At 42.6% G+C, this 12,909-nt stretch overlaps 1 protein-coding gene across 1 annotated transcript in view; it reads left to right on the top strand.

Moving 5' to 3' along the window:
* Positions 1-1,183: 1,183 nt before the first annotated feature.
* The window catches only part of MOSMO (modulator of smoothened), a 31,165-nt gene continuing 19,439 nt past the window's right edge, over positions 1,184-12,909 (top strand). The window contains exon 1 of the mRNA XM_088476213.1: positions 1,184-1,461. Coding sequence (XP_088332339.1) covers positions 1,356-1,461 — 106 coding nt within the window. The 5' untranslated portion in view covers positions 1,184-1,355. The remainder of the gene's footprint in view (positions 1,462-12,909) is intronic.

Raw genomic sequence — 12,909 nt, forward strand, 5'->3', positions numbered from 1 at the left:
AGGTTTTGGTTGTTTTTAATTATGTCCGTGTGGTTTTCTGCAATACCAAATCCTTATACAATGTACCATGTTTTCTAATGTCTGTAAAGCGACTTTGGCCCTCATTCAGAGCCGTTCGCTATTTGCGGTCGTTCGTTTAAAAACAAGGGGTGGCTATTCAAATGATCCGTACGCACATTGCAGTCTGTTCACACCTCTAAGTCTGAACGAACGAGCAAAACATACGCTCGTTTATTTGTTAAAAACGCCCCCTGGCCGATCGCACCATACGTCATGTCCGCTATTTATTAGATTAATCGAGTACATCGACCAGCGTATGAACTGCTCGCTATTCTTGTGGTTGGTGTTTGCTACCACAAATTTGCGAGCAGTTCTGGCTATAAAATAACCCAGTGACGTGGTCAATGACGCTGCTGTATTAATTATGCACACCCATAAAACGCCCGTTTTGACCTTTAAGCACGCCTGCGTTCGGATCTCCACTCCCCATTTTCAAGCACCTTCCCCTGTTACCACCCACATACGCCTCATTCTGTCACTCAAAATAGCAGGCACTCGCTATATAGCGTACAAACGATTTTCGGCCGCACTGACTGGTTCGCGCATGCGTACTAAAAACCGTACGCATGCGCAGATGTGCAAACATCGCTCGGAACGAGCGTACTGCCGCTAACGAGCGGCTCTGAATGAGGGCCTTTGAGTCCTACGGGAGACAATCGCTATATAAATAAAATTATTATTATACATGTACCTTAACTGAATAAGAAATGTGCCTGTCAGATAAAATCTCAATGAGCTTTCCGGGAAGATCCACAGCTACAGACCATAATGACATTTATTGTGGCTCTATGTATTCACGTGACGGTGTCAGTGATAAATCTACATCAACTACAAACAGTGCCATCAGACATGTAATAATAGCACACAGTACAGTACACATAGGAGCCCATAGAGGTTGGTGCAGCTATATACACCGACCGGTCCCTATGAAGATAACGAGGAAGGAGCTGAGCGCACTTGGGGCGGGGAAGTACATGCACATATGCAGCTATAACTGTGGAGGGAAACACAGAAGGCTGATGAGAGAGAGAGCACGGCGCCCCGGTCCTTGTTGCTAGGTGCACATGGCTCTTGCCAGCTTCCGTAGTAACAAGGTGTGGGCGGAACATCAGCGTCCGGGGAGGGACAGCGCGCTGTTTACTTCCGGGAGTCCTTCGGGAGAGGAGACTTGAGTTCCGGGGCAGTATTCGGCCCGGTCCCAGCGCTGGGATCGTGTTGTATGCGGAGGGATCTCCCCCCTCCGTCTGAGAGGGGAGCGGGCCCCGGGAGGCCCAGCGACGGCGGGGGGGAAAGATATGGATAAACTGACCATCATTTCAGGATGTCTGTTTCTGGCCGCGGATATCTTTGCTATCGCCAGCATTGCCAATCCGGACTGGATAAACACCGGGGAGTCTGCGGGTGAGTAGTGGGCATGGGGCACCGGCTGAGGCGGGAGGTATGACCGCACGCCTTTTGGACTGCGTGGTGTGAGTAGACGGGTCTGTATGGGGGGAGGAGGTGAAGGTATGGTATTAATTGGGGGGGGGGGGGGTGTTTGAAGAGATGGTTTATGTGGGGGGAGGGGGAGAAGATGGTATATATGGGGGTGGGGGAGATTATATTTGTGGTGTGAGATGTGTATATATGGGGGAAGAGATGGTATATATGGAGGTGAAGGAGATGGTATATGTAGGGTGAGGAGATGATATATATTAGGGGAGGATGTGTATATGGGGGGGAGGGTGGAGGAGATAATCTATGTGGTCTGAGGAGATGGAATATATGGGGGTGGAAGAGATGGTATATATGGAGGTGAAGGCGATTGTGTATATATGTTAGGAAGGAGATGGTATATGTAGGGTGAGGAGGTGATATATATGAGGGGAGGAAGTGAGGAGATGTGTATATGGGAGAGGGGGGAGGATATGGTATATATTGGGGAGGTGGATGGTATATATGGGGGTGGAGGAGATAGTGTGTGTGTATATATGGGTGGGAGGAAGTGAAGAGACGGTACATAGAGGGAGTGGATTTTTTTTGTTTTGAGAATAACGGATGTATAAGAGACAGAAAATTGTATATGGGGGTAGATGACCCCAAATGACGATATGTGTAGGGGTTTAAACAATGACCCCCAGTGACAATGTGTGTTTGGCGGAAAAAGATTATGGGTCAATTCAATTAGACCCTAGTGAAGCGAATTGCCATTGTAACGGCTTGGGAACGCCGCCAACTGCACCGCAACTCACCCCCCTCATGGGACGGTCTCACCCTGGACTAATGGATTTTTGTAAGCAGCCCTATGGGGATGTGACCATAATCTGCGAATCCTTAGGTACCATAAGTACTTACTTGCGGTGTGTATGTACTTCAGTTACTGTTATCAAGCAATATTGCATATGAAGTGGTACACTTGCTCAGCACCATTTGTAACTGGAAGTTATTTTAAATAGTTGACAATTATCCATGAAGCAAGTGGTGGAGATGAGGCTGAAAGACGCGTGAAGTGAATTTGTGGTGGAAATGGGGCAGTGGACGCTGAGCTTGATTAGCATCATTGAGAGTATGTAAATTCCCATCGTGGCCCTCAAGTAGAGTTGCCCCATGCTTTCATCACCATTTTTTTTGCCCATTTACCTTAGAGTGGTGTGGTCCTGTGTATGGTTTAATTATCTTGCGACTTTTTTAATTGCGTTGGTGTTTACAGAGAGCCAGTTTGAAAGGACGCTTGTGCTGAGTAAGAGAATTTTTTTGAGGAGCATTGTTATTAAATGTATATTGATATAACAGAACAACAATCACGTGTACTTAGTTTAGCTTCTAAACCATTTACCGAACTTGGCACAAATGGGGAGATGTATCATAAGGTGATAAGTTTCAAATGTGCTAGATTCAGCGCAGTTTAACACTTTTTTTTATTGATCTTCAACATGTATTAAAACTGTTACTTTAGGAAATTAATTTTCCTTTACTTTCTTTGCATACTTGTAAAGATGTTGCCGTGCTATACAGTTATATCCCAGTTTGTGTAATGGGCTCCAGTGGTGCCTGACTGGGCGCATCCTTACAATGAGCCCTCTGTCCCTGAATGAGATATTGTGAATGCACTGGGGCAACCAGGAGACATGACATACTGGATGATTCAATCGCCCCCATAGAGCACTACATGGTCGCTAGAGGGTTTTTCTTCTCTCATTCACTCTAGTGTTAATACATCTCGGCATTATTGCTTGTTGCTTCGTTTCTGTAAGCAGGGACGTAGTAGCTGCTTTAACGGAACGATATGTGCCCTAATAATACATCTCCCAAAAAGTGTGTATGTATTGGACATAGCTGAGCAGAGTGTAAGTGCCTTATCCTTTGCTTGTGTCCTCTTTGGATACTTATGCTTTTGGGCCATATGACAGTGCCTTTTTTATATTTTGATATCAAAGGGTGTATTTTGTAATTATGTTAAATTTTCATATCTTTGGATTGTTTCGCATAAAATATATGGATTTCTCGGATACAATATGTGATATCTCTGTGTAATAGAATGCGTCCCTGTATTATGTAAAGAAAGTCAGACTCTTCTTACTAGCACCATGTAGTAATGTATAGTCTTAACTTTAGTGTTATATTCCAATATGAAAATAGTACAGGCTGTAGTTCATGTTTTAGAGAAATAAATTGTCAGGTATACTATTGATATCTAACTATATACCAATCCATTTATCTGCGTGAGAATCTGGTTCATTATCTAAAGTGTAGCCTGATGCAGACTGAAAATGTTTTAGTAGGATTTAACGGATAGTATTTTTTTTCCAAAAACAACATAAATAAAAAATATATATCTCAATAACATTTTTAAAAGTTTACTGAAATGTTTTAATGAAAAAGAAATGCCTTGGGATGTCTAGCACCCGCAGTGTCCAAATGTCTCCTATGTAACATTACTAACCCCATTCTCCAGTGACCACAGATCTCCCAGTGATATTCTACACCCCCCCCCTCTCCCCCAGTGTCCATAGGTCCCCATCAAAGAATTAACCCCTTCCCCCATGGTAATAAACTCTGCATCTCAATAGATACCCTCACCAACCCCCTTATAAACTCAGGAATGTATGCATCGATATACAGTGCTCAGATGGGAATGGTTCTGGGAATGAAGTCTAAAGGTCGACCATGATAATGTTAGCACCACAATGTCGACATTCTTAAAATGTCAACAGGCAATGTGCTGACATTATCAGAATGTCAACAGATAAAATCATATTAGGGTTACATTGCTGGGCGTGGGGTGAGTTTAGGGTTAGGAACTAGAGGTGAGGTTAGAGGAGAAATACTCTCCCGAGCACCGTAGGATCAGTGGTCTGACCCAGAAGTCAGTCACATGACCGCTGGGGCCCAGAAGATACCACTGCAGCCTTCAGGAGCAGGTAGGTCACCATTGGGCCACCAGGGTTGATGTGTCGACATTTCATTACTGTCTACCATGATGAATGTCAACCTATTATGCCCAACCGCTGTACCTCATCAGGCATGATTCCATTCAACGCGAAGTGAATAGCACCAGGAATCAGCTCCCGGAGCTATCCAATTCATTTGCGCTGCTAAGCCCGACTAAGGATTTCTTCTCGCATCCGTCCGGGGATGCGAGCAGAAATCCGACAAAATTCCAGGCGAGATGGTGTTTTCTGCCCTTAGCGCCGGGAAAACAGCATTGTTGCGTGAAGTTTATTCGGAGAATGCCCGTACTCACGCCTAAACACCCTCTTTAAGGTGCGAGAACTAGCCTTCTCCGACCTAACTTCACGCAGCATTGAGTAGTTTCAGGAGCTCATTCCTGGCGCTATTCACTTTGCGTTTAATTGAATCGTGCCCATTGTTTGCAATTTAACTTTATGATCCAGCGCATGTGCCCACATATCGATTGCACAGCTTTCTGGGATGCAAGATCAGTAGTGATATTGGTGGTCAGAGACCGCGACATCACTGCCGGGTGCCGGAGCACAGGAGGAAATCCGTTCTGCAGTTGTGCAGAACCGATTTCTATTTAAAACGCCGGGGGACGGAGGAGTACAATACGGTCACATCGATGCGGCTGTCAGTGAAAACCCATCTGGTTGCATTCGCAACCTATGCGACCTTGCCATTAAAAATGGTTAAAAGAAAAATACACTTTTTATGCATTGCTGCCTGAAGCGAAAAATAGGTAGTATCCTTGTAATTAACTACAATATGGAGCAAAGCATCAATGGGAACGTATTTAAAGTAAAACCCCATATTACAATCATTTATACTATACTTTGTAGTGTTATACTTTTTATAATACAAGTTTATCTTTTCTAAGATTTTCTTGATTGGGAGCTGTCGTGATGATCTGTCAAATAGCCCACTAATGTATAACATACTGTATGTGGCAAGAATACGCATTTAGAATCTGTATGTTTGTGCATGACTACAAAGTGGCTGCATCAATATTCCCTATACCCATTACCTGAGCTCATTAAAATGCTCTTCTCTTTTCTTTTTTCCCTTTACTTGTAACCAAAGAAAGAGAATTGATTTTGTATAATGTTGTTTTGTTAGTGTCAAATCTAGTTTCTTTCCTGGAACTTCATATCCAGCAACTGTAATAACAGCTGGTGGATTATTGTAACATATTACCTTACTGTTCACTCTAGGACCTAGAGAAAGGGCTTCAGGGCGCGCATGCCCGAAAAGGGAGCGTGGCCACAAGAAAAGGGGGCGTGTCTTGATGTGCCCCCTCTTCATTACTCTTGCGCCTGGCATCTAAGCACTGGCAGTGATCGTTACACCGTAGTTTTTCCCCACCCGCAGGGCTCTGCCAAAAGGCGGAAGGTGCATTCTGCCCTTTTGAAATCGTGCAAGGCGTAGCGCTCTGCTAGAACAGCCTAGCGGGAATGCTTTTACTAATATATATTAGTTGTCTCCACTGATAATTTATGAGCAAACATCTTGAGTTTAAAGACATGGCATAAAAATGTTAATTGTTTTGTTGCGATTTCCTTTTTTACTCCCTATGCTTATTAGCAGTTAAATTTATGCATTTTGGTTATTTTATTTAAAGTCTCTTTTATAGTTGTAGTTTGCGTATGCACAAAACTTGTCTATCATGACAATTCAGTTTTAAAAAGCTGGACCGTTATTACATTCTTCCTCGCTACAGTTTGACACAAACATGACGATAATTATTTATTAAGTTTGAGCCATTGTATTCGGTTTAGAACATTTTACCATAAACTAACTGGACTATTGGCCTTCACGCTTTCCAGTAATTGAAAAAGTAATTGCTTGTGTGTATCATGGTCTTTGTTCTGGGATGCAGTCATAAGGTCCACATTCACAGTGTCGACAATTTTAAAGTTGATAGTTATGACGTTGAAATGTTGACATACTGAGGATATCAGATGTCAACACTAGGGATAGGCACTAGGTGGAGGTTAGGCTGCAGGATGGGGAGGGTTTGGCACTAGGTGGATGTTAGGCACTATAAGGGGAGTAGGGGGTTAGAGGAAGAATACTTACCGGAACCGCTGCTCTATCAGGTCTGCACAGCAACTGCTCCACATGTGACTGCCGGGACCCACAGGACACCGCTGGAGACGCCGCTAGACCACCAGGGATGGTCTGTCGACACTCTAATGTTAACCTTTCATCAGTGTCCACATTACTGTCGACATTTTGGCCATGCTGACATGAATGTTGACCTTGTATATCACACCCGTTTGTTCTAATCCATTGATTGTGCACCATGACCTCGGTGTTCAGCCCTAACTCTGAAGTGGCCAGATTTATCTGATCATCATTCACGTGTAGCCAGGTTGGACATAGGTTTTTCATCCTATGATTGGCATGTACAGTGCATTTAGTTAGATTATGGGGTCAGGTGTCACACCAAGCCATTTCTTTGTCATGCAATAATTATTTTTTTTATGCAATGTCTCTTGTACCTGTTGAAGGGCTATTACGCTATGTAGCCAAATGTATGTGGACACCTCTTCTAAATTGTGTTTGGCCTTTTTAGCTACACCCATTGCTAACCGGAGCATAAAATCAAGCATACAGTAATGCTGACTCCATTGTCAAATATTAACATTAACAATGTCTTCCCTGTAAGTGGTATTGTGAAATGAGAGCAACAATAGCTAATCTGTAAAGCTCAGCTGCTAAGTACTAAAGTGTGTAGTGCATAAAAATTGTGTTTGGTGGCAATCCTCACTACTAAGTTCCATACTAGAAACAACTTCGGCACAAGGACTGATTCAGTACACAATACTTTAATCATCTGGCAGTCTGAAGGGCAAATATGCCCTATTGTTTGGCCTGGGCCCCTCTATTCCAGTGAAGAGTAATTGTAATACCGTACTACAGCATACAATGACATTCTACAGAATTGTGCGCTTCCAAATTTGTTGCAACAGTTTACACGTGACAATGCTCCCATGCAGAAAGAGGCCTATCAAACAATGGTTTAGTATGAAAGATCTTGACTGGCTTGCACAGAGCACTGACCTTTTGGGATGATTGAAACGCCTATGGAGAGCCGGGTTGGGAATGAGATCCCAGGCGGTCAGGATGCCGCTGGTCAGAATCCCACACGCTGGAATGCTGACTACATCCCAGGGAGCAATGCCATTTCTGCCCAACCTCACTAATGCTCTTGTGACTGAATGGATGTGAACCTCTGCAGCCATGTCCCAAAATCTAGAGGAAAGCATTGCCAAGAGAGTGTTGGATGCAATTGGGGGAACCAACTCCATTTTAATTCCTATGTTTTTGGTAGGAGATTTTCACCAAGCGCATACATGGGCATAATTTGCTGGTGTCTGCATTTTGTCCATGCAGTTTAACTAGTTGCGTTCACTTATGTTTTGTTGCACTAAAGTGTACCTGATTTCTGTTAAGTGGATGCAGCAATTTCGTATACTGAACCACTATTTATCTTATCAATTCACTTCTAATTGGTAAATAAAATTGGTATGAAAACCTTTTAGTTGCTAATACAGAGATGTGTCCACACCTATCCTTAAATCATGCCAAATTGCCCCGTTTGGTGTCCTACGGACTTTGCCCCTAAGCTGCGTCATGTATCCAGCCACACAGTTTTGTCCTGATTTTTGCATCCAATTCGCTAATGTGACAAAAGTACAGTGCACAGATACCCTGGACACTGATATTGCATGCAGTAGCTGTGTGCTCTCCAACACTATAGCTGTGTGCTCTCCAACACTAACCTGGGTAAAAAGGCAAAAGACAGAGGGCCGATATGAGTGAATTGTGCAACGCAGCGTTGCTCTTAATCTGTGACTTAATGCCAACTTCCTTGTGACATAATACTAATCTTAAGTGCCCAGGATACTATAAACAACTTTGGGTGCAGCAACGATTAGACAAAGTTGCTAAATTCAAAAATAAGTCTGAAAGTCCGGGAATGGCTACCCATGGCTGGGTGTCTAAGTCACACTATGCGGCACAAATAGGCTACGTGTATGAGGACACATCTGTAAGCTTGCTTTTTTTTTTTAGGCTGTGGATGGTGCTGTGATATCACATCAATGGCCTGCGGTCAGTCTGCTTCCTGCATTGTCTCTTTTCATTGCTTAATTGCACAAAGATTCTCATTCCCATCACCTAACTTTCTGCTTCCTTTGTTATTTAAAACATAACAATTTTTTACCATTATAAAACAATTTGGCACTTGGCCTTGTCTGGCTCCTAAATCATACATCATACTGTCCATCCTTGCAGCAGTGCTTCCATTAACATCTGTCTAACACTGGTGGCTTTTACTACGCTTGAATTACTTTCTATTTGTAATGTATATAAAATAATATTGTCTGATTTATTTATGATAGAATGCAGTGGATTAGATGCAGAATTAAAATTGATATATAATACTCGTTAGGCATGAGCACTGAAAATATGATGTATATTCCAACACATGCAGAGTTGTGTGCATCTCATGATGCGTCCATCTCTGCATTGGCAGCATATGTGATAGCCATCATCATCAGTGTGTACTTGAATCTGCAAAAGATATACCTCCTAATGGTGTATATTCACTTATCTGCGTAGGCCGGTCTTTGCGGACATGCCTGCCTAAACTTTGCCCAAGTAAGAAAGCACCTTCACACCCCCTTTCCGCCTCTTCTAAGTGTAGGTGTAGATGTGATCAAAATGCGTATGACTGAGTGTGGCAATATTCCGAGCATGCACAGTGCAAATATACGCAAATTATGCTAGCCAATCAGGCATAGAGTCCACTCCACATCAGCTCTAGTACAATTGGTCTATACAGGGTTTGTATTTTTTATTTTGAATCGAATTTCACATATGCAAGAAGTGCTCCCTCACTATAGGGGAAATGTATCAAGCCTTGGAGAGTGATACAGTGGAGAAGTTGTCCAAAGCAACCAATCGGCTTCTAAGAGGATGATTCCCGGCCACTATTGAATCACCCCGTAACTGTCACTTCATAGACTGTTCTAGATAAAGGACAGAAGCTAATTGATTGCTATCTTCAACGTCTCTACTTTATTCTCTCCAAGGCTTGATCATCTCCCACATAAACAGCAGTGTATGGTCTTATATGCTCTAGTGTTGAAATTCCGTGTTAATTGGTGTGTTTTTGCTTTGTTTTTTGAAGCACTAGTACAATGCATGCAAATAGATCTGACAATGGAAGCCATCATTTCCAGTGACAGCACACCCACTCACGTTTTAACTTGCCTTCTAGTTACGACGCATTAGTGTTTCACAGTTTTCCAAATGCTGCTTGCCCCATTCATTGCATTTAATAAAGGATAAAGATCAGTGGAATGACTTTCTGCCTATAGAAAAACTGCATGTGACATTAATGGCGCCCACTGTTGCAGTTCAATTGTTTGTTGGTGCCCACTAATTATCCCGCTTGTACCAAATTAGGCCGGATATAGCTGCGTAAAACGGCTAAACCCATCAAGTCCAGGTTAGGGCACCCAAACCATAGACTTTTCACACATTTCTGCTCGCCGACGAGCTGAAGTGCCAGCGGCTGTTTGTGCACGAACAGAGCAACAATTGAATTGTTCCGTCAATTGTTCATGTCACACCCCTTGTTCGTCGTTCTAGTGGCATACCAAGCACATACAGAGATGCTGGGCTGTCCCCAAGCTCTCCCCTCACTGCGAATAGATATTCACTAGTTGTGATTGCTAAATCACAACTTTTTCCACCCGAAGGATACTGGCCTGTGAGGACAGGCTGTTTCAGCAGGGCGCCGCCATAAGGGCGCAGCGCGGGAACACAAATTCATGGTTACATTTGAGCTTTATAAACCCTCAAAAATGATTGATCTATATAACTGAGAGATACACAATGCTACAGAGGCTAGATTGTCTCTTGCGGGATGTACATATATAATGCTGGTAAAAAGCGAACTGGGGCTACTACAATGTGGCATAATAGGAAGTGGAGGCACTACAATGTGGCATAATAGGAAGTGGAGGCACTACAATGTGGCATTATGAACTGATGACACTTCAGTGTGACATATGTACTGGGGACACTGTATGGTATAATGTGATTTGGGGGCACTTTGGCATAATGTGTACTGGCAGTTCTACAATGTGGCATATCATGAACTAGGGCAATACTATGGGGCATACAACGAACTAGGCCACCACTAAGGGGCATAACCATAACAATACTATAGGGCATAAAATGAACAGCTGCTGCAGAGGTGTTTCTAAGAAGCATTAGGATGGGGGTGCCCTGTCCGAATGTTGCTATGGGACTTTCAAAGCTCGGGCTATGCCTCTGCCTTTCTCCATCATATTTTTATACTGCAGGAAAGGGATCTCCATTTCATTCCATTACAACTGTTCACTGTGCAGCCTTGATCAAATGAAAAAAAAAAATACCCTGTAAAATAGCAATTAGGAAATACAGATAGTGTTTAACATACTAAGGAATAAAGCTCCTGATACATGTAATAGGATCGATCTAGCCAGCACCGTTATTTAGCTTGGCTTGCATTTCTTTTTCCACTTGTTTTGCTCCTTTTTCTGGGGGACCTGAGCGATTGCTTGAATATCGTACATGAACATGGCTTTTACAAGACTTCCCTTGAGGATCACACAAAGCATTACGTTTATCTATCCAGTGATATAACTAAGATTTATCATTGGGAATCTAATTATGCTTTACGAAAAAAGGCCAGGGGTAATTCTTAGACTGGCTTCCTGAAAACAGAAGGTACATGGCTGAATAATGTGTATAGACTAGTGGAAGGAAAATCTCTGTTGTCGAAAGCAGGTTTTCTAATAAACGGAATAATGCAATGTTAAATCATATCCTGCATTTTATTTCTTTTGTTTTAATATGGCCTGCATCACGCTGATCTTTAGAAAAATTTTAATCTGGCATATGAATAAAGTATATTTGTTTGGCAGCTGAGCATGTGCCAGTTGAAGCACAATATTGATGCTGAGCAACACATTGATAGTAATCTGACATAATGTAAATTAAGCATTCATCACAATCTGTTTTGGCTGTTTGACAAGAGAGTTCCCAAAACGCACACATACAATGGGGGAAAATCATGCTCTAAAGGTGCACATCCACTAGGCGATTAAAATTAGCAATTGAATGATAATGGCATAGTTTTAGTTTTAATCGTTCAGAAATCGTGCATTAAAATGTCGAAAACTACCAGCTATGTGCGCTCGTTTTCGACATCATTAATCGCCTGAACATGCAGGCCAACATGCCAATAACGAGAGATTGAGCATGTTTGGGGATGAGGGAGGGTGCCTGCATTGAACGACATAGTGTAGTCTGAATATAACAGCTAAAATGAACACAACCGATTTTTTTTTTTTTTTTTTTTTTTTTTTTTTACTTTTGAATCTATTTTATTGAAGGGTTTGAATGTGCACACACTTGCATTGCAATAGAATAGAAACACATTAAAAACAAATACAAAGTTCAGTACAAAATGTATTCATGGTGCAGATGAAGCATGATTTAACATAACCAAACTATAACACATTATACTTTATTGGTACTAAGGTAGTTCATCACCTCTGATAGTGGCTGGGAATAAATGGGTGGGCTCCGAGCCCTCTCAGTGTATAATAACTCAGGACATTAGTTAAAACCTTAAAGTGTCCCACACAGACCGAGGCAAATACAACCATGTTCACACTTGAGAGGGGATAAAGAAGCCAGAGGCACAATGCAAATTATACCATGAGGTAAGCTGAAAACATTAATGTTGATGTTCTTTAACAGTGGTGTATAGGGTATGTACATAGGGCAACCAGATATTAAAGAATTTATCTACCATGCGCTCTTTACGGATGGATGTTTTCACTCAATCCATCATGAAAAGGAATGAGCTCCTAGGATGTACTAATATTAATGGGGGAGGATCCTGTGCTATCCACTGTGAGATACATAGTTTTCTTAGTTGCTGCTAACTTCGCTAATAGTAATTATTGACCCTTGGAGTTGGGTCGCAAGGTGCTCATAAGGTATATCCCAAAAAGCCCTGGATTTTGTAACATGAAAGGGGATGTTAAGAGTTTGCGTACGGACTGTTGGCGCTCGGGATGCTGGAGGTCAGAATCCCGACGCCGGCATCCTGACAAGGTTCGGATACAGACACTTGTAGGTGAGTATCCTAACCCTCTGTCCCCCCTAGGGACTACCCCCTAACCCCACTACTTACCATCAGGATTCTGGCGCCAGTATTCTGACTGGTGTCAGGATCCCGGCGGCGGCATCCCAACAGCCGGGATTTCAACTACCTCCCGTTAAAACTGGTATTAATATGATATTAAAGATCTCTCAGTAGCATTTGCACCTGTGGACAGTTCC

Source organism: Taudactylus pleione, unplaced genomic scaffold (genome assembly GCF_031769625.1).
Source record: "Taudactylus pleione unplaced genomic scaffold, aTauple2 ptg000184l, whole genome shotgun sequence".
Classification (NCBI taxonomy): domain Eukaryota; kingdom Metazoa; phylum Chordata; class Amphibia; order Anura; family Myobatrachidae; genus Taudactylus; species Taudactylus pleione.